At 39.3% G+C, this 22,873-nt stretch overlaps 1 protein-coding gene and 1 long non-coding RNA gene across 2 annotated transcripts in view; one reads left to right on the top strand and one right to left on the bottom strand.

The window, feature by feature from the left end:
- PLA2R1 (phospholipase A2 receptor 1) overlaps positions 1-22,700 on the top strand; it is an 80,104-nt gene extending 57,404 nt beyond the window's left edge. The window contains exons 18-30 of the mRNA XM_054044679.1: positions 1,489-1,553; positions 2,115-2,218; positions 5,277-5,419; positions 6,482-6,599; positions 7,851-7,981; positions 8,587-8,731; positions 10,980-11,218; positions 12,204-12,372; positions 14,390-14,530; positions 15,888-16,004; positions 18,474-18,650; positions 20,790-20,819; positions 20,946-22,700. Coding sequence (XP_053900654.1) covers positions 1,489-1,553; positions 2,115-2,218; positions 5,277-5,419; positions 6,482-6,599; positions 7,851-7,981; positions 8,587-8,731; positions 10,980-11,218; positions 12,204-12,372; positions 14,390-14,530; positions 15,888-16,004; positions 18,474-18,650; positions 20,790-20,819; positions 20,946-21,163 — 1,797 coding nt within the window. The 3' untranslated portion in view covers positions 21,164-22,700. The remainder of the gene's footprint in view (positions 1-1,488; positions 1,554-2,114; positions 2,219-5,276; positions 5,420-6,481; positions 6,600-7,850; positions 7,982-8,586; positions 8,732-10,979; positions 11,219-12,203; positions 12,373-14,389; positions 14,531-15,887; positions 16,005-18,473; positions 18,651-20,789; positions 20,820-20,945) is intronic.
- LOC128845737 (uncharacterized) overlaps positions 1-22,873 on the bottom strand; it is a 96,086-nt gene that overhangs the window by 51,769 nt on the left and 21,444 nt on the right. The gene's annotated exons all lie outside the window — the stretch shown is intronic.

Below are 22,873 nucleotides of genomic sequence, written 5' to 3' on the forward strand. Positions count from 1 at the left end.
AAATCTAATTAAATTATTAATGTAAATTTAATGTATATAAATAATCTAGAGTAACTCAATTTAATTCACTGGTTTTATGTCGGATTATGAGCATGATCCCATGTGGTATTGAGTGCCCTCAGTTCATATTTACTTCAGCAGGAGTAAAGATTGCTCAGCATCTCACAAGAGGCACTCAGCTCCTTGGAGGATTGGGTAATACTTGCCAATCAGGCCTTGTCTGCACTGGGGAAACATCAAATTGTTAAAACCAGCTGGAGCTGCAGGCAGCAGAACTATTCCTGTAACTGGTTTAGTTAAACCTCCATTATAAAAATGGTTCTGGCCCTCAGCATCTTGTCTACACTGGAGCTCCAACGAGTTTTAAAGCCCAGTATAGCCAAGTGTTCTTGAGCTATAGTAGCTTCTACATGAAACCCTGTTCTTAATCCTGTTCTCTTCAGAGTGAATTGGAAGTTTTGCCATTGACTTCAGTGGTAGCAGAAGCCTGGGCAACTATCATTAAAGTTGTAAAACGTTTAAATGGAATGAATGTGGTCCTTGCACTGATCACAATCAGGCATGAGAAACTTTTTTGAAGGTATTTCAAGGTGTGACAAGGAGAATTTAAATTCCACATGTCTCAACACATCCCTGAAACTACACGGCGTGGGCTGAATGTTAGCCAGCACCCGCGGCACTCCCAGAGCACTCCCGGCCCAAGTTTTAGTTAGGGGTATATAGTACAAGTCATGGACAGGTCACGGGCTGTGAATTTTTGTTTACTGCCCGTGACCTGTCCATGACTTTTACTAAAAATATCTGTGACTAAAATATTGCCTTATCTATAAACACTCAACAATCATGTCATCCCAGAAGTGGTCCCCACCCACAGTTCGGGGAGAGAGACATGTTGGCAGAGCAGTGAGTAGAAGCTTACATTGTTGCTGTCTGTATTGTATCTGTTCTCTGGATTAAAAGGAACACCTCACTCACTCTGAAATCTGTAATGTAGAACTGTAATAATAAAGCCGTTAAAAATGTGATGTAACCAACTTGCAAACTTTAATGACTGTTTAACATTATTTTAATACTATCCCTTTTAGTATTAAAAATTAAACTGCATTTTAAAAGTTAAATAAATTACCCGTTTTTAAAAAAAATATATCTTAAGTAAACAAAACAAGTTCAGGTTCAGACCTGTGTAGCAATTTTCAGGTCACAGCACAATTTTACAAACAAGCTATAAATCCCTAAAATTAGCAATTTATCCTCTGTAAATCGGAGATCCAAATGCAAACTCAGGGTCAAATCTTGCTGTCCTTGCATGAATAGTCTCAGTGAAGTAAATGGGCCTACTCATATAAATTAAGGCAAACAGGATTTGGACTGGATGTTGCCCCCGTTGACCTTGGTGGGAGTAGGACTGGGTCTTAGGTGTTTGTTTATGCTTTACTAGGAGAACTATATGTAATTAAACACTGGTAAAAAAAAAAAAAATTCTTACAGCTATCAAAAAATGACATACGCTGGTGGATTGGATTGCACTCTGAAGTATCTAGTGATGGATTTCGGTAAGAATGTACTTAAGTGTGCTTGAGATTTTTGTTTTGTTTTTGTCAGGGGGTTTTTTGTTTTTGTTTTTTAAATTGAAATATCTTGTTTACAAGTTGTCCTTCAGTTTGTCAAAATAAGACTGTGTTTTATGACTGCATGGGGTGTCAAGGATCCACTTAGGTTATTGGGGGCGGGCTGTAATTCAGAATTTATTACTATTTTTTCCCATTTTAACAGTATTTCTACTGAAAGGGCTATGATGGATATAATACAACAATGTGAATAGGGGGTTTTGTGAACTAATTAAGGGACGTTTTCTATCCTCTATCTGTTTGGTGGCATTTATTAATGTAGTGGCAATTTGAGGGGTGGAAAAAAAAAGAGAATGTCACTAAATGTTTAATAAAAACAACAAGGAGTCCGGTGGCACCTTAAAGACTAACAGATTTATTTGGGCATAAATATTTATTTTTTCGTGGGTAAAGAACCCACTTCTTCAGATTCATGGAGTGAAAATTATAGATGCAGGCATTATTATACTGACACATGAAGACTAAATGTTTAATGTTTCTATGCAGGTGGAGAGATGGGTCACCATTAGTATATGAGAACTGGAATGAAGGAAAAGAAAGATCTGTGGGTACACAAGATGAAAGATGTGGCTTCATTTCATCACAGACAGGTCAATATTACATTTCCCTTTGTTGCATTAATCAAAAACTAATCATTTTATGGGCCTAAACGGGTTATTGCACATTTTATTGCTAAATTAGATTGAGGTTTATATTTCTCTAGAACATGCAAAATAACCCACAATCTTTTTTTTTTTTTTTTTTTTTTTCAGTAAGTGAACTCTAGATCAGGGGAGGGCAAACTATGGTCTATGGGCCAGATCCGGCCCGTCAGTGTTTTCAGTCCAGCCCGCAGGATTGCCAGCCCTGTGGCACAGCGGGGCTAAGGCAGCCTCCTTGCCTGCCCTGACCCCATGCTGCTCCCAGAAGCAGCCGGCACCACATCCTTGTGGCCCCTGGGGGGAGGCGGGGCAAGGGCTCTGTGCGCTGCACTCACCAGCAGGCACCGCCCCCCACAGCTCCCATTGGCCGGGAACAGGGAACCGTGGCCAATGGGAGCTTCGGAGGTGGTACCCACAGGCCTAAGCCCCCTAACCCCTACGTTGAGTCCCCTGCCGTATCCCTCCTGCACCCAAACCCCCTGCCCTGAGCCCCTTTTTGCACACCGCACCCCCTCCCATATCCCACACTCCCTTCTGCACCCCAATCTGCTGCCCCAGCCCTACATTCATGGCCCTGCATACAATTTTCCCACCCAGATGTGGGCCAAAAAGTTTGCCCATCCCTGCTCTAGATAGTGACACTCTTATTTGGAACAAAGCAATAGCAAAATAACCTGAAAATAGTCCCAGAGACTGACTCAAAGCATCTAAAACAACTATTAAAAATTCCAAATTTTTAATATCAAAATTATAAATAATCTTCAGTGCATATTAGACATTTTTCTTGCACAGCAGTAAAACTAATGCACTGCCAGTTTTCAGCCAGTTGTTCATCCCAAATGAGTTGGATTGATTTAGTAATGGTTTTTAGTACTTTTGTAAATTGTATTTATGCCAACACAAAACTTTACTAACTCAGTGCTCTAGCTTGGTTTTGGTTCTTTGGCCAATTTTCTTAAGGATTGTTGGCACAATGTTTTGTTATTCCCTTGTCAGCTACTTGCATCATTAGCTGGATCTATATTTTTGCTACTGTTATCAAAATTATAGTGTTGCCAACTCAGAATTTTATCATGAATCTTGTGATATTGGATGTTTTTCTTAATGCCTGATGTCATTTGGTAACTTAAGAGGCTCAGCTTTGGGTTTTTTTTATTAAATTAAATTAACTTTCTAGCCCTTGTGGCAGTGGAGAAAAGCTAAAAATTGTAACTAGGTGATCCCTAGGCTCAAAAAGCAGAAGTCCAATTTTAAAAAGAACCTAAAATGTATTATTTTTAATAATCTCATGGTTTTTTTGGGATCTTACTTATAATTTTGGGGGTTGGCAATACTGTAAGTTCCAGGTGTCAACCAAAAGGATGTTTGCTGTTTGTCAAAATAGATTCAGTGTTGAGAGTAGGCTGACTGGCAAAGATGTGTAGTTTTGTTACCTTGTAAGAAGCAGTGTTTTGAAGTGACGATGAGAGCAACCAAAGGTGAAATATGTAGGCAAGTGGTGTTACTATTTACCGGAGGGGTACATGGATTGCATCAACTATGGTAGGATCCACTGCTCCATCATGGAGTAACCAAGGTACTGCTGTGTTTTGAGAGAGAGCATGGCTGTCCTCATGGCCAAAAGTGAAGATGTTTAGTAGAGCTTGCAAGAAAGAGAACAGAAGAAATCAGACAAAACGGGACTTTTAGGCTGAAATGAGACCCTGTGATTATTTACTCTTTTTTTATTTTCTAGTATGGGTCATCACAGTCTACCAACACAATCAGGAATATTTTAGAGCAGAGTAGCTGAATTGAGCTGGGACTCCACTCCTGCTACTCCCCATGGAGCTGCTGATGCTCAGCACCTCTGAGCATCAGCCCCTTTATGTTGTATAATTCTCAGCAATAAATTGCCACTAGAGGGTTGCACACTTCATTGCTCATGTAATTCAAGTTGTGTGTTATCCAGCTTACATGTAAATGTAGCTGAGGGTGAAGGGGCCTGGACAGAGAGTTGGCAAGGAGCTTGTGCGGGGAGGGGCATAGCAGGGGGGTGAAAGGAGCAATTTGCCTGCCTGAAGGTGGGGGCTGGCTGGCCAGATTGGCAGGGGCGGGGGGGAGGGCAAGAGGCCCGGCTTGGGGAACTGGCAAAGGTGGGAGCAAGGGCCCCAGAATGGTGTACAGCTCAATCTACATAAGCAAGGAAATGTGTAGCCCTCAAGTAAGCTTCTGTCTGTGATATTTGTAGACAGCAGCAGAGAGCGACAGGGAGCTTCCTCTACCTCTAGCACCAAATGGGCAGTTTGTGGGTTTGTTTTTAGTGAAAATCAAACTTTTCTGGTTTTCCAATTTTGAAATTTGGGAATTGACCAGATGCAGTTTTCAAAAGTCATTGTGTTCTACAGACTTGAGCTGGTTTAAAAATTTCCATTGACAGTTTTGTTGAAATTGAAATGGTTTGCAGAAACACGTTGATTCTGACAAATTTTCAACAGAAATAAGTCTAAATGTTTCACTTTGATAGTGCTGAAATATTTTTGTTTTGATTCCTTTTCTTCATATTATATTAAAATATTTAAATAGTATATTTAATATGAATATATATTTAATATTTTAATATAATATAAAAACTAAATGAATTAAAATGGTAGAAACAAAACACTTCAGCTCTATTGAAATAAAATATTTCAAAATGATCCCAAATCAATTTTTTTCTGAATTTTCATTTCACAGCAAATCTCAAAATTTCAGCTTTTTGTTCCAATTCAGAATGAAAACAAAATTGAAAATGTCAGTATTTCCAGCGGAATGTAAATTCCAGTTCTTGGCCACCTCTAATATAGAAAGACATACAGAGAAATACCATTGAGTCAAATGTAGAGCCTTGTGTCATTTGGCCAATAAATTTATAGCAATATTAACAATAACATCTGAGAAATAGTAATTTTTAGTCATCAAATTGATGTACGTAGCAACTTTTCTAACATGAATGTAACAACATAATTTCTATAATTATTTTTCACAGGACTCTGGGGTGATGAAAACTGTACCATTTCTCTTCCTTCCATTTGTAAGCGTAAAATTGTATGGATAATAGAGAGAGAAATTCTAAAAGACCAGAACCAGCAAGGAGTATGTCCCAAAGGATGGCTGTACTTTGGATTCAAGGTAAAAAAATATATATATTTTTGTTTATTCAAAACCCATTACAAATGTGTGATAGCGAGTGGACTATTTAAGGATATTACAAATTATTGAAGATACTGTTTTCCCTTTTGACAACAGGCTTTTTAGGCACATAAATATAGGCCCCAATTCTGCAAATGATTATGCTGACCAGTACTTCTATACACAAGTAGTCCCATTTAAGTTATAGAATGTTTTGACTTTGAGTAAAATGCGAGTGCTTGTGTGTCTCATATATTCAGTGTCTGCAGGATTGGGGCCTTAGCCTGTTCCATACCCCAATTAAGACATGTGCACCTAGAAGGCTTTTATTGCCTAGGAATGTGATTCCAATATGACAAGAAGGCTGTGTGCTAAATGGAGCCCTGTATTTTTCCTTCAGAGATTGTCACATTCCTATACATGTTGTTACAATAATGTTCAGAAAAGATTATAAACCTAAGTCTATTCACACACTAGAGTTGCAGTGATAAAATTTTCTTTCGGTTTATATTAAACCTGTGTATTCTGTAACCCCAGAACAGACAGGTAGCCAGACTCATCCCTGGTTAAACTCCACTGACTTTGGGGGTAAATTGGGCCCAAGGAACATTTCACCTTTAAACTGGTTTGAATCCAGCCCTGATCGGTTGTAACTGAAAATTAATACCAAGAATGTAGAAGAGATGTGTTTATGTAAATAAATGTTTACTTTTCAGTGATCTATTTGAATTGATTTGATGGCTTCAGCCCAGTTCCTGGTGGGCAGTTTTCCACATCACAATATTCATGACCCAGTTAATCTTGATTTTTCACTCTTGTTGACAGTCTTGGCAGAGAGACCTATATACTGAAAGAGCATGGACACTGCCCTGCCTCCCTTTGAAATGATTGTCATCCTTGCTTAGGGTTCAAACACAATGGCAGGCCATTGCCTTTGTTGTACCTATTCTATGGGTAATCAGAAGACGATAGTCTACAAGGCTGTCAATACAGCACCTTTAACAATCACCAAACTCATTTTAAAATGTAAAAAAATTAAACATTTTTTGCTTTTGGGAATAGTGCTTTTTGATACAAATTCCAAAGGATCCAGACCACCTGATGAACTGGTATTCTGCCCAAACTTTCTGCAGTGAACAGGATGGGTCACTAGCTTCTATTGAAAATGAAGTAGAACAAGGTACTTTAATGACCATACTGTATTGCATTATAATAAAGTTGACACTTTATTTATTTTATTAGTAAAGTAAAGCATAATCTTAATTACAGGACTGGGAATTAAGAACACTCACATTCCAAACCTGGTTATGCTACTAACTCTCTCATGTGATTTTGAACAATCTTTTTAAAATCTCCATTCCTCAGTTTCTCAAACTATGAAACGGATAATATTTCCTTGTGTTCCTCAAAAGTGTATTTTGAGGATTAGTTATTGTTTGCACAACACTTTGTGCTTACATACAAAGGTGATGCATGAATTAGAAATACCAAAGATAGAGGGATACATTTTTAAAGATTGCTTTATAAAATTCCTATATTGAGAAAACAACATTATAATATTTTAAAATCTACCTAATTAAAAATAATGGTAATAATGATGAAAAGCTAGTATCCTTGTTACATGAATGTAGTGCATTGGGTCTTATCTGCACTATATTAGATTGTCTTTTTATAGCAGGGGTCCACAACCTTTCAGAAGTGGTGTGCCGAGTCTTCATTTATTCACTCTAATTTAAGGTTTCGCGTGCCAGTAATACATTTTAATGATTTTAGAAGGTCTCTTTCTATAAGTCTATAATATATAACTAAACTATTGTTGTATGTAAAGTAAATAATGTTTTTAAAATGTTTAAGAAGCTTCATTTAAAATTAAATTAAAATGCAGAGCCCCCCAGATCTGTGGCCAAGCCCCAGGCAGTGTGAGTGCCACTGAAAATCAGCTCGCGTGCCGCCTTCCGCACGTGTGCCATACGTTGCCTACCCCTGTTTTATAGACTCTACTTCGGACTGGTCAGAGTAACAAACACCTGTGCACTTGGCACTTTTTATATTCCCTGTTCAAAAAAGTCCCAGGTTAAAATTTGTCATGTGTGTAAAGGTTTTTTTAGTTGAACTAAAAATCTAGCCGTCAAGCTTTGTTACACGGTCTAATTTTTAACTACCATGGAGAAATGCATGTTCAGTGAAACAGTCATATCAAAAAACTAAAATTGTTCCAACTGCTGTGGGAACCTCTTCAACCCTAATTAGATAATGGTCTAGATCCTGACCCCACTGAAGTCAATCAGTACCAAGAAATTTAAGATTAGATGGAAATGAAATGCTGCTAGTGCTCTTTCCTTCTAATAAGGACAATACCTATGAAATGACATTGGCTGGTAAGTTGGCTTACAATAACAAATGTGTTAAAATTCATGCTTTCTTTTCGCAGCTTTCATAACAATGAATCTGTTTGGACAGAAGACTAGTGTTTGGATAGGGCTGCAGAGTGATGATTATGAAAAATGGGTGAATGAACATCCGAAGGTATATTCCAATTGGTCTCCAGTTGAAGTAGTTCATGTAAGTTTTATGAAATGTGTTTTGTGGGGAGGTGTTGTTTTGTACATAATAATAAATGATTTTTTTAAAAGGATAGGGCCTGATTTTTGACAGGGGCTCAACCTAGGCTCACTTTTGCACATCCGAATAATGGGGGGTACAGTTTCATAGGTCCAATTATATGTGGGCAAAAATGATCCTCTGTAGACATCTAGCTATTTGATTTACACCGCCAATGAGGTAGACGCACATATCGAATCATTTACTCCTCCTATTTACAGGCACAAAATTGGGGGCATAACAAGTGGTAATGAGTTTTTAAAATCTGCTCCAAAGAGACTGGGGAATCAAAATTATCATGAAGTATACTGTGCAGTGTATTGCTTTATGCATAGAGAAATATTTAGTTAGTTCTGATTTCACATTCTTTCAACTGAATTATGCAAAATTTTCATTATGATGTTTCAATTTTTAATTATGATGTTGTACATTGGAATGTTCATGTTTAGTGACTGTCAGCTGGTTAATCTTCTGCATGCTTTCTCTTGTAATGATTTTTATTTTAATCAGTTAAGATTGGTTTTTAGGCAGTGCTTATTCATTATCATGATATATGTTTATTACAGGGTCAGAGATATAACAGTGCTAATATTCAAGAACAAGTTCTGTTGTGTACCTTGGTATCAAATAACCCTAATTTTCATTTTACGGGAAAATGGTACTTAGAAAACTGTCAGAAAAATTATGGTTTTATCTGCCAAAAGACTCAAGGTAAGGATTTGTTTCTGTTTTACTCTCACCCCTCTCCATTGTTAATTAACTTACTCACTTTCTTCTCTCTCAGCTGTGGTATGTTGTATAAATTCTTTATAAACCATGGAATGTAAATTACCTCTTACATGGTTTCATGTCAACAGCCTAAAACTACAAATTATCTGTAGAATTTTGGATAAATCAACATTGCTACATGAGCAATACGAAGAGTATTATCTTTGTTTTTTTCTTCTGGCTATACATTGCATATCTTAGATCATGGAGGGAAACAGGTATTTGGGGTGATGCATAACTTGGAGTAATGGTATGAAATTTAGACTAACCATCAGAAAAAACTACTGAAAATGAGATTCAGTAGGAGACCTGTAAAACTGGATTATAGAAAACTTTAGGAAAAAGTACTGTAGAGAACAATCCACACAGACAGGAAGATAGACTAGAAGACCTAATATAGTTGGGTTTTTTCCATAGATTCCAAGGCCAGCAGGGACCATTGTAATCTTCTAGTCTGACCTTCTGTATAACGCAGGCTTAGAACTTCTGCGAAATAATTCCTAGAGTGTATCTTTTAGAAAAACATCCCATCTTGATTTAAATATTGGGACCCCCATTAGAAACACTGCCGTTTGATTCCCCATTTACAATTACTTTTTTGAGACCTATCATTTAGCCAGCTTTTAATCCATTTAATGTGTCCCATGTTATTTTTATTATAGAGACAAGGTGGTTGAGGTAATATCTTTTATTGAACCAACTTCTCTTGTTGAAAGAGACAAACTTTAGAGCTACACATAGCTTTTCTCACTTGGGATGGGTCATTTAGTCATTTGTTCAGAGCTTCGTTTGTAGAAACGTTCTTCCAGAGGGAAGAAGCAGGAATGAAGACAAAAGGGAGATGATGCAGCTGCCCTTTATATTCTTTTGCCATGTGGCTTGTACTTCCTTTGTCCCAAACACAAGCTGCCCAGCACATGGCATGGATAAGCCTTAGAATTCTGTCCATACGGATACCAAATGCCTTGCTGACTCATGAAGTGTATTCCCAGGTTCCTTGCAATGGGTTCATTGTACAGTTGACTACCCTCGAAGGGCCATCGAACAGGCTAGGCACTGCTGATGCTAATCTGTCTGGGGACGTCAAACAGAAACACAGCACAAGTTTGGAAATACAGATATACTTCACCATACAAAGATGATACAAAAATATAAACAAGATGATCATACTTGGCAAATTATAACATTTTCGCTATTTTTATAGCTGTCTTCTCTTCCCCTCTAAACATGTTGGTATTTTTCTACCAGTAGGGCCTTCTTCCTTGATTGTGGGCATCCAATAAAGAGTCCCTGAATAATTCCCAATTATCATTCACGTTTTTCTGATTTTAAATTCTTCCTCCCAACTGATTTGGCTCATAAATGTTTTCAGCTTTGTGCAATTGATCTTTTTTTCTCCCTCTCATCTGATTCTGTTACCATTCTATCCATTTGCCAGAATCAGTGAGATACTGCATAGGATATGTGATGCTCTTTACAGCTAATTTCTGAAGTCATTCCTTAGTCTTTGTACTGTTTGAATTCATCTTTGGCTCTGAGACTCATGCATAATTTTCTCTCCTTGAAAAGATAGACCTCACAGTTGGATATGTACATTACTCACTGTGCAAAATATGTATTTTTTACAATTCAAAACCAGGCTCTTATTAGCATGATAAGCAGATAAGCAAACCTTTGGATTATTCCAGCTCCTCAGTTCCGTGGGAGATCAAGGAGATCCCCATTAAACAGGTGTGTAATGAGACCCTCTAAGGTTACTCTCAAAACGTCAGTGTAAAACAGAATCACTAAGCTGGTGCATGTTTCTGTGTATATAGTGCTTTATGGGTACTTACCCTGGGATTGAGGCCCACTGGCATTAGTTCCCCTTTGAATTCTTGTTGAAATTCAAAGTTTGAGAGTCGAGAGAAAGCCTTCCTCTCTGTGTACTGAATCCATTCATTTTCCACACAAATTCAATCTTTGGCTTTGCTGTGATTTCAAACAAGTGTCCTGTGTGTGTGTTTGCTGTGTTGACATGGTCTCAGGGATGTTCCTAGAAGAACTAACAGATTTGTGGGTTTTACATTTGTTTTTAAGGATAGCCATTCTGCTTTGAGAACTGGTATTTTATTAAACATTGTCTGTTAAAGGAAAATGTTTGATACTGAAAATCCTGGATATTTTGTCTTTTTCTTTCTGTTTTTTGCAGATACATCCAAACATGCCATAGATGCATCTGAGATGTATCCAGTACCAGATACTTTAGAATATGGAAACAGAACATATAAACTAATACATGGGAATCTGACTTGGTTTGCTGCTTTAAAAACCTGCATGGCAAATGGAACTGAATTGGTCAGCGTTACGGACCATTATCACCAAGCCTTCCTCACTGTCATTGTAAACAGACTAGGATACGCCCATTGGATTGGACTGTCTACCTCAGATGTACGTAATGGGGTCTGTGCATAGGAATATGATCTTGTAGATTAGTTTTTACACTAACAAGATAATAAGCTGGGAAAAAAAAGGAAATGCGTATTCACTTGAAATTGGTGGATTTGTAAATGGAGATGAGCTTGCAGCAAAAACCTCAAGCTGAATACCCCTGTACTTGGGAGAAGTTTGGATCCTGAAGCAAAACCCAACTATGCAGCTAGGGCTTATCTATAGTTGTAACACAACATATAAGCTTCATTACAGTAAACTGTAATCAGTGTGGTATCAGCACTGCATGATGTGATGCTGGTATGATGCTAGAGTCCCAGCACTAAAAGGAAGCTTAAAGGCAGAAAGAAGAACATTCACAGGCAAAAAGCCTTTTGTAAGCTGACCACTGAAGTGGCTTTGGCTTCATTCTTGGTACACTTACGATCCAGATAACTACTTTATTCATGATCAGCTGCCACAGTGGTTCCGTTAGTAAAGTAAAAGCTTTTTTATCCAGCATGTTAGGGAAATGGGGGGTGCCAGTAAGTGAAAAATTCCAGTTAACTAAGAGGGAGGGAGTTGGGGCGCAGGCTCTAGGAGAGAGTTTGGATGTGGGAGGGGGCTTGGGGCAGGGGGTTGGGGAGTGGGAGAGGTTTCGGGATGCCAGATCCGGGGGGCGCTCACCTCAGGTGGCTCCCCACAAGCGGCAATCTGTCCCTGCTGTTTCTAGGCGGAGGCACAGCTAGGCGGCTCTGCACACTGCCCCCGCCCTGAGTGCTGGCTCCGCAGCTCCCATTGGCCAGATCCTGTCATTTATGAGGCTCTTGCAGAATTACATAGTAATGGTCCTTGGGAATGTGTCTGCATCGTTTAGTTAGGAAGCTGCCTTGGAAGAGGAAAAGCCAGATTTGCCAGCCCATGAAAAGGATATCAACACAAAAGAAGAAGCCACTAATGTTACAGTAACAAATAAAGAGAAATAATCCTAAATTTATTTTTGCAGAATGGGCTTAACTTTGAGTGGTCAGATGGTACCAAGTCTTTGTTTACCTTTTGGGGAGACGAGGAGTCACAGTCACTGGGCAGCTGTGTTTATATTGATATTAATGGGCAGTGGAAAAGTGCTAACTGTGAAAGACTTCTACAAGGAGCAGTTTGCCATGTGCCAACTGGTAAGTCATTGTTTTGATTTATATTAAATCTCTGCAGCAACTAATTTAGTTTTACACATTGGCTATGGAAGTATGTGAACAGAAGTATGTTGGTTCACAGTTGAATACTGATTATTATAATATAAAATATATATATAAGTATTTAGGGCTAGAGTCACAAAAGGACGTAAACTGCTTTAGGTGACTAAATCCCAGAATCAGGCCCCAGTGGGATTCACAAAACTCCTGCTCAGGTGCCACCAAACTCTATAGGCACCTAAACTCACTCGGTGCTTAAATGACTGCAGTAAAAGTTCCCTAGCCATCTGCTCTTCTGCCTCTGCGCATGTGCACGACAGCCCATGTTAGATGTCGCAGATGCTTAAGCCCCAGAGTCATGCACTAACTGGAGGAAGATAGGTGTTCCTATGCCTAACTTACCTGCAGGCCCAATCTAGTCAACGTGCTCAGAACTCATCTATTGGCTCAAGCCGCCATAGGCCAGTTCACACAAAATGAGCAGCAGCAGCCTACACCTCATAACCATTGATATCATAGTCATTTGGGATGTGGGAGACCCCTGAGGCGGAGAAGGGATTTGAACAGTGATGTCCCATCTTTTGGGAGCTTGTTCTGAGCATTAAGCTATTGGATATTCTGATATGGTGTTCCCAGTCTCTCCTGTTGAAGCTCTTCCATTGTGGCTCAAGGGGACTGGGTCATGGGTCTCCCACCTCCCAAGTGAGTGCTCTAACTACCAGGCCACAGAATCATTCTCATACTCACAATCTCTCTGGCCCCATGACTGAGAATCCAAAGCAGGTGGAGGCACGTCCCTGCAGCCCACACTTAGGCACCTAACTCCATTAGAGGGGCAGAGCTTAGCACACCTTGGCACCCATTGGCTAGCTGAGATAAGTAGCCGCCTAGTATGTTGGCTTTTTTGAATCCCATTCATTGTATAGGGCCTAACTCAGGCTTTGTGAATCCTAGTGATTTTTAGGTGCCTAAAAGTTGGTGTGAAGCTAAATAAAAAAAAAAAAAATGGACTTTGGGTTCCAGCCAATGGGAGAGACAAAAACACCTTCTTGTAACTAGAAAAAACTAATGAGAAATGTTAGATTTCTTGGATTAAGACTAGATTTAGCATGAAGTATAATACACTTTAATAAAATTCACAGAGCATGGATGATATGGTGGTCATCAGTTAGAAATGAGTAGATTCTTGTCTAGATTTCCTGGATCCAGACCACAGTTTAAAATCCTTCCATGGATATCTTAGCCCTGAGGTAAATAGAGTTCCAGGCAATTTACTGTGTGAGGGGGGTTTTGAATAAGACCAATTCTCTTACTTTAATCATAAATGATATTGCACTGCCTAGGAAAGAAGGACATATTTAACAACACTAGTGATCTACTTAAAATGATGCATCAAAAGTGGTTATACAAAAGTAACTAACAGTTTTTAATTTAATTAAAGTTACTGTCTCTGCCAAATCTTTTGCAGTACTAAGCAGTGTCCTTTAAACATTCCTTCAATACAGGACCACATTACCCTATCCAAGGGCCTAATCCCGCTGTCATTGGACTCCTATTGACTTCAATGGGTGTAGCATGAGATCTATTGTCCATTTAAAAAAATATATATATTGAGCTAATTTCTCACCAGACAGAATCTAGGGTGCGGAGGGGCAGCAGGATCAGTCACAATGATTGCATTTATTATGTGGCTGTATCCCTTAATTGTATCTTATTTGGGTTTAGGAATAGCTTACTTCAATTTAGCTTATTCCTGCAAAAAAAAAAAAAAAAAGAAAAAATAGATCTAAACTGCGGGTGAGTCAAGTTTCCATTTTTCTTTATAATTTTTACAATAAATAAAGATTTTCCATGCCATAATACAGTAAAAAGATTACCAGTTTACATGTATGCTTCTCAAGTGTAGAATTATTGCTAGTATTATTCTAAAATGATTTGTGGGATGTTTATTAATATATTGTGTTACTCCATTAAACCTACAATGTTATTTCTATCACAGAAAAGAAACTAATTGAATACAGAGGCTTATGTTCAGAAAAAAATGTCACCTGGATAAAATTTAGAAGCAATTGCTACAGGTTTTCCACAGTTTTTGAGAGTACAAGTTTTGATACAGCATATGAATTTTGCAAAAAGCAAGGTAATCTGTTATTAGTTATCTTACAGCAATAAAATGTCATGTATTCTTCTGAACATTTTAAATAAATTATTTAAATAGTGGCCTGTTTTATATGGGAGTGAAGATGATATTGTAGCTAACTAAAACAACTAACAAATGTTCTAAAATACATCAGGATATAAGTTTTCTTTGCATTTGCATACAATTGAATGGCTTTCTCTTCAGATTACTGTAAAGATCCTGTGATTACAGTTTCACAACAGTCTGACCGTTTCAGATTTATACCTGCATTGTAAATTTAGAAATTATATAGTGTAACCATAATTTAAAATCTCTAAGATAACTATGCATAATGTTGAACTTTTGAAGCGCAATATTAAGTTTTGACACTATGCAACAGGTGTTATTTCTTCTGTAGCAAAAGCCCGTGAGTGGGAAATGTAACTTCCATGTGGTGTGTGAGAATGAAACAAAAATATTTTGTTTAAAGAGAGAGGCTGGAATTTTCAAAGGTGCCTAAGTTAGGTGCCCAACTCCTACTGAATTGCTTTGGGGTTGGAAAACTAACTTCCTAAGGCTCCTATATACTCATTCATTAGCCCGTTCGTTTATAAGCCGACCCCCCCCCCAAGATGGTTAGATAAAAATAGCAAAAACTGTATGACCCTTTCATAAGCTGACCCTATATTTCAGGGGTTGGAAAACTTTGGCTCCTGGCCTGTTAGGGTAAGCCGCTAGCGGGCCTGGATGTTTTGTTTACCTGGAGCGTTCACCGGCACAGAGCCCCTCAGCTCTCAGTGTCTGCGGTTTGCCATTTCCCACAGCTCCCATTGGCTGGGAACAGCGAACCGCGCCCACAGGGAGCCAAGGGGCTCCATGCCTGCAGACGCTCCAGGTAAACAAAACGACAATGTATTAGATATTCAATGATTCCACAGAGTTTAAAATCATCAAATTTTGGTGTAGACCCATTTATAAGCCAACCCCTGCTCTTTGATGCGTCACTTTTTTACCAAAAATATTCGGCTTATGAACGAATATATACGGTAAGAACGGCCATACTGGGTCAGACCAATGGTCCATCTAGTCCAGTATCCTGTCTTCCAACAATGGCCAATGCCAGATGCTTCAGAGCGAATGAACAGACAGGGCAATTGTCGAGTGATCCATTCCCTGTAGTCTAGTCCCAGCTTCTGGCAGTCGGAGGTTTAGGGACATCCTAAGCATGGGGTTGCATGTAGTTATTTTGTGAAGAGTGAATTGCGATTACAGCTGGAGGAGATGATTTCCCATTGTGTAAAGCTAGATGAATAGAGTTTAATTATGTTCTGAACATGATCAACAATGAAGTAACTTGGTATATATGTTTCATCTGCAGGATCTAATCTTTTGACTATTAAAGATGAAGATGAAAATGCTTTCGTTCTGGAAGAACTGCGCCATTTTGGTTCTTCTGTCCAAAGGATTTGGTTGAACATTCAGTTTGTTGTGGACAGTAAGTAATGGAATACATTAATACAGGGGTCGGCAACCTACGACACACGTGCCAAAGGTGGCACGCGAGCCGATTTTTGATGGCACATGAGCCGATTTTTGATGGCATGTGGGGCGGGCTGAGCCACTCGGCACCCTGGCCAGCCGGGGTCCCGCCGCCAGTCCCACTCAGCGCCCGCTGCTGGCCTGGGGGAAGGAATCCCAGACTGGCAGCGGGCTGTGACCCCAGCTGGCAGGAGCCCACAGCCGAAACCCCAGAGTGGCGGCGGACTGAGCCGTTCAGCCCGCCACCGCTCTGGGGTTTCCACTGCCGGCTCCTGCAAGCCAGGATCCCACCGCCAGTCCCACTCAGCACCCGCTGCTGGCCTGGGGTTCCTTCCCCCAGGCTGACAGCAGGCTGAGATCCCAGCTGGCAGGAGCTGGTGGAAAGCCCGCCGCCACTCTGGGGTTTCGGCTGCCAGCTCCTGCCAGCTGTGGTCAGAGCCCACTGCCAGTCTGGGGTTCCTTCCCCCAGGCCAGCAGTGGGTGCTGAGTGGGACCAGCGGCGGGAACCCCAGAGAGGCGGCGAGCTGAGCAGCTCCCATAGACATTCATCAGTTGTCAGCAAGAAATTGTATTTTAAAATATGCCATAAAACCTCTTTCAACTGGATTACTTCCAATGGGATTATTTTTCTAGGAGACTGTCTCATCAACACAAGTAACTCCTTCTACAGGTGTTATGACCTGAACAAAAGACTCTGACTTGATTTATGCCGATGTAAATCAGGAGTCACTCCAATGTAGTCACACCAGCTGGAGAATTGGAATTAGGCCTAGCAAACACAGAAGAAGGGATGTTTCCCAAAGAAAGAGAGAGAGAAAAATAACAACAAAACACAAGATCAGGCACCATCTTGAGGGAGAAGTCAGCACAAATGAGTTCATAAAATGCAAAGCAAATGAGTTGTATAAACTAACAGTGTGGTAGGAGAGAGTTTCACTTAGAGAGAACCATCATAAATCATAAATCACTCAACACTCAGTTTTGCGGTGCCATTTAAGAAAATATTTTTCATATCCTACTACCTGCTGCTCTCTTTTCCACATGGATAGGTGTTTGTATGTACAGCAGCTTTGCAGAATTCTGCTCTTCTAGGGCAAGTATGTTTTTTAAATGTGAGAAATATCCTTAGTTATTTTTTGTCAAACTTTATAGTAAGGCTAAGTATTACAATGCAGTTACATAGTAATTACAATAAGGTTTTGCTTTTCAGTATGCATTACTACTGATTCATATGATGAGAAGCTGACTAGATGCTTGATTTACTTCGTACCATCCCATTGGTGTTCTTAATACATATTCTGTTGGAAGTCAAATATGGAAAATACAATGTACTAACACTGACTTTTCTCATTGCAGTTTATAATTACAGTGTAATTACACTGTTTTTTGCTATGTAATTACAGTTAGCTTTTAAGGTTTGATCATTTTATCCATTATCCTGAGAAGAGGTGGGCAACAAGTGTGTTGCTTGGGCTGCTAAGTTTCATGACAGCTCAGTCTTGCCAGGCTGCTGAGATTGCATACAAGACAGAGAATGACAGCTTGGAGTAGGGTGTCATAAGGTCCTATTGCCCTGAATTGAGGATGTTTTCGGTACAGACCTTCTACAAAATGTTAAAATGTATTACCGGCATGCGAAGCCTTAAATTAGTGTATACATGAAGCCTCGGTATACCACTGCTGAAAAGTTGCCAACCCTTGATTAACTGCATTAATATGATGGTACAGTTTCATTTCTTAGTTTAGCGTTGACAACCACATACCAGAATACTCAACTTGTTTATCTCAGCTGTCTTTGTCAGTTTAGGGTGCTCTTGAAATACAAAGTTCTATCTCTGTAGCTATTAAAGCTGTGACCGTTTGGTTGGAACATTCTGGCTTGTGTCCCACTATAATGGCTGGCTCACAGGAGGATAATACCCTTATTCCTTTCCGGGGCAGGATGGATGGTCACTGCAGAGCAGATTCCCTCCTGCTTCACATCCCCAACTACTCTACTCCACAGCGCAGAGAGACACCCAGTTTCATCGCCCACACCTTAACCGCTCATAATGGATGACACTGTTTTTGTTGTGAGAGACAGGTTTCTCAATGCTGGGCCCATATGCAGCCTGCTCCTGGCAGGTAGGCCACCTCTCTGAGGCTCTGATCTAGGAAAACACACAAGAACGTGCTAACATCCATCCATATTCAGGAGACACGCAAGTGGTTTCCTGAATAGGAATGCTTTCCTCAATTGGAGATGGAGGGAACAAAAGCAGCTCCAGCAGTGCATGTCAGAGAAGATAATTTTGCCCATATTTTTGGGGAGTTGGCTCTTCAGAATCCCCCTATCTAGTTGTCCTCTCCTCATTCTTTCCTGTTCAGCAAGTATTTAAACACAAATTACACAGACCTCACGGTGCTTAAATATTTTTGCCTTTAGATGACACAGTAATATGGATTGATGGTTCTCCCTTAAATTATTCAAACTGGGGCATCAGGGAGCCTGACTTGGATCATCTCAAAGGGAATTTTTGTGTTGCCTTGAGGTCCACAGATGGAGTATGGCAATTATCTCCCTGCAGAGAGAAAAAGGGATTTATATGTAAAATGGATACAGGTATGTGTTTTATGTGAAAGAGAGTAACCATCTCCTTATAACATTGTTTTATATCCCCTGGTTTCCCCTTTTCCTTACTTTAGGCTTCATCTGAAATGGTGTTCAGTTAATGGCCTTTAATGCCATTGCACCTTCAGTTTCCTATATGACTGCAATCCTCTTCACAACTGGACTTTGCATCCATGAAGCCTGTAGTCACATGCCTCACTTGATTTTGGTAGTCTATAAAGGATATTTCATTTTTTATAGATATTTTTTGTCCCTTTTTATTGATGGATATAGCTTTGAAGAATTGAACTAACTTCAAAAGTTGCAATTTTATCACTGATTTTTTTTCTTAAAGATCGTTCTTTTTTCTGGTCCTCCCTAATGCCATTCAGATTTAGCCTGTAGGACCCATAAAATCCTTAGTTGTGGTCACCTTATTTTGATGGGGATGCAGACCAGTTTGTAGTTGCGGGGACAATGGGCACTGCTACTGATGGTGCTAGAGCTGCGGTAGCTGCTTTCCAGACTGCTGAGTCAGCTCCTCTGCTGAGCAGACTCTGTGGCCTCCAGCCACAAGGGCAGCTTGCTAAATAGTGTGAAAGACAGCCTAGGATAGTGGACTGAACAGAAGCAAGATGCCTTTCTCTAATCCTAGTTCTGACTCCCACTGTGGCCATAATCAAGTCACTTAACCTGTCTGTCTTTGTCTTCCCTCCTATAAAATGGGGATATTTAATAATTACTTTACAAGTACTTTACTTACTTACTTTATGCCACTTCTTTAGTAGATTGTAAAGTGCTACTATGTAAGTGCTAAAGTTCACCAGAGTGTGCACAAAAGCCTCCAGTATCCCCCAAACTCTTAGCTTAGTCGAATAATTGTTCTTTGAAATACTTTAGAGTGTTGGAAACTTCAGACAATAGTCTCCATTTGTACAATAAGAGATTCTGCCTCTCCTTTTTTACATGAAATGAAATTAAATGAAATATAGAACATCCTAAAGAATTATCTGACTGACCCTCCCCGAAGTACCAAGTCTGGCCTGACACATAGTGCTACTCTATAGTCACAGGGGACAGGAATCATTACATTTTGTGTATTGAAAAAATTATTTTGCAGGCCTACCTAAAACCACTAAAATCAGCATTAGCCCTGCTAGTTAGTCTTAAACCAGGCCTGTGTAATGGTGCTCCCCTACTTGTCCAGGGTGAGAATTTATTTATTTATTTTTTTTTTTTGAGTAAATATCACTACCTTTTTCATAATCACCAAGGCTGATGTGATGGAAATGGTAAAGTTTTGTGATAATTTTGCAAGGTTCTCTTGTGCCCAAAAAAAAGGTGTCCCAACATTAAATTGTGCCAAATATATTTTGGGGAAAGCAGTAGAATCTTCTAAGTTTTCTTCTCATGAAACAACTGGCTCATAAGGCAGGTGGCAGATAGAAAAGTCTATGCATAAATACTTGGATACAACTTTCAGTCATCCACTGGATCTATATAAGAACCGTAGCAGTGTGGAAATCAAAGATCTAATTTTTCTATGTCACTCAGTAGTATCGTGTATGTCTCACAAATATTAATGAAATTAGCCCCACAATTCCCCTAGAGGTATGTAAATGTTATTTCCCCCCTATAGAGAAGGACTTGGCCACAGTCACCCAGGAAATTTGTGGGAGAACCGGGAATAGAATTCAGATCTTCTTATTCCCAGGCTGATTCCTTAACCAAAGGACCATCTTTCCACTGTACAAATAGAAAAGACTTCAAAGTATAAGAGCTTGACAACTCTCACACAGTAGATGCCCAATCCTGCTTCCATTGAAACCCATGGCAAAAATCCAGTGACTTCTGCAGAAGCAGATCAAACCATAACTGAGCATTCCTGAACTTTAGCTCCTTCATATTTAGACCGTGCTTATCTCACATGCACTTTGGTAAGTGAAGGAATTTAAAATGACGCATCAAGCCATATTTATCGCAGTCTGTTGTAACTCCCATTGACATCAATAAAGTTAAATCAGGGAGGGCCCATTATTGTTATAAAGTATGTCCCGTCCCCCACAAGTAGCAACTTTACAATAAAGCATGTATGTTAACTTTTATAAGTTGTCTGAATAATTTTCATGCTAACTCTGGATTCTGTTTCAGATATCTTTGCCACAGTGCAAACAGTAAAAGGTAAATTCTACTATGTATTTATATTTTTATCAGAAATACTGAAGCTAAAATGTTTTCTGCATCTATTTTTATGGCGTTACTTTCTTTCATTGTTATAGAACTTTTCTTCTGCTTCTTTCCTTTTAGCATCACACAGTGGGATCATAGCTCTAGCTGTAATGGTGACACTGGTGATGGTGGCTGCTATGTCTACATTTCTGTGGTGCCTGTACAAAAAGAACAACAGTCTCTTCAATAGAGTACGATGGTTCAGAAATCCATGTTATTCACAAATGAACTCTGAATATCTAGCTGTGGAAGAAAGCATCCTCATTTCTGATCTTGAGAGAAATAGTGAAAATTAATGGTGCAAGAAGGACCAAAATAATTGCATTTAATACAGATAATACAAAGAAACTCTACAGAATAGTTCATTTTATGAACTAGTTACTACCTAGGACCAAATCACACCTCAGTTTTTTGCAATGGACAAAATGAAGAGTGGAAAAAACATTCAAAGGAGCAAATATCTGTCAAAAAGAAGGGGAGTGAAACCTAAGTCCCCTCCCTCTGTTCCTGTGGTAGCTTCTCTGTGTGAATTCTCTGCAATAAGTCCTCTGCAGATTTTTAGGAAGCACAAATGGGCAGAGAGGGGTTAGAACCCTTGTGAGAGAACCTCGAATTCTCCAGTTGCTTGAAGATCCTCAGGGTAGGCCCACAGATCTCAGGACCTGCAAAACCTCTTCTACTACATGGGACAATTCAACAGAAACCCTATGGCCTGAAGGCAGCAGAGATTTTTCACTTAGCTTTGTTCCTTCTCTGTATTTTGTTGTTTTTTGTTGCATTTTATTTTACACAGGAGGAAAATCTGGCCATAATTAACACTCAATTTTTGCCCTGGTTTCAGGAATTTAAAACCTAATCAGATTACTACAATAATCTTTTGCTCAATACCCAGTTTTGTGCAAAGAGAATGACACTAGTATCATTTTTCAGACATAGGAATACCCTATGTAGATTTCCAGCATGTGGAGAAGTAGAGCCATTCTTGGTTGGTCTGCTTGCCTGTTTTGTTTAGGGGTTTTTTGGTTGGTTGGGCTGGGGTTAGTTTTTTATTTGGTTTAATTTTGTTTGTTTGTTTTGCAAATATAAAATTATGGGGGGGGGGGGGAATTGGGAGTGTCAGAATTGACCAGTTCAGTCCACCATTCCTACCTTATTGTTAAATTGAAATACTTAAAACTTGCCATGATGTACAGACTTTGACTTCTTCACGTTGTTAGTATAATAACAGGAGTTACTCCAAGTTACCTGTTAAAGATTAAACTTTGAGATAACACACTTGTTGGGGGGGAGGGGGTTTCTGCAACAAACTAAGCACCTTGCTTTAATCTTATTTTTTTAGTCAGTGTCTGTATGAAGAAACTGATTATAATCAGTTTCACTCAAGCTATGGTAAGAACTTCCTTTACTTTTCTCTTACATAAGGAATTACTGTTACACCACCTAATTCTCATAATTACAGTTAGCACTAGCCCAGGACTATAAGTGTTGATTGTGTTTTCTGTGTTGATTGTGTTTTCTGTTCTTCCTTGTATTGAACTTCTGTTTCGATTCCTCTAACTTGCTTTTCCTGGATCACAGGCATTTTGTATTATTCCTAATCTGAAAATTTGGTGAACACATTTTCATTCTGATTCATACTAATATTGATGATATTGGCAATTTGTTTCACTGTTGTTTCAGCTGGAAAGTTAAAATAGTGTACAAAAAAATAATGCTCTTCTGTAGTTTTTTTCCTCCTTAATCTTTTTCATTTTAAAATTGTGTTTGAGCCAAGTTCACCATTGACAGAAGCAGGCACAAAACACTGACTGCAATTAAATCACACCTATTTCACCAACCGCGAATTCATTCCTTGTCCTTGTGTGGATTCACCAGAGCTGGTGCAGGGAGGTGTACATTGCACTTTGCTCTGCCAGCCCATCCCCTTGAAGGGAAAGAGAGCAGGCGATATTCTTCTACCGTGTTGTTTTTAGACTTTCCACTGACTGAAGGCAGACTTAATTCCT

The sequence above is a fragment of the Malaclemys terrapin genome, chromosome 11 (genome assembly GCF_027887155.1).
Source record: "Malaclemys terrapin pileata isolate rMalTer1 chromosome 11, rMalTer1.hap1, whole genome shotgun sequence".
Lineage (NCBI taxonomy): Eukaryota > Metazoa > Chordata > Testudines > Emydidae > Malaclemys > Malaclemys terrapin.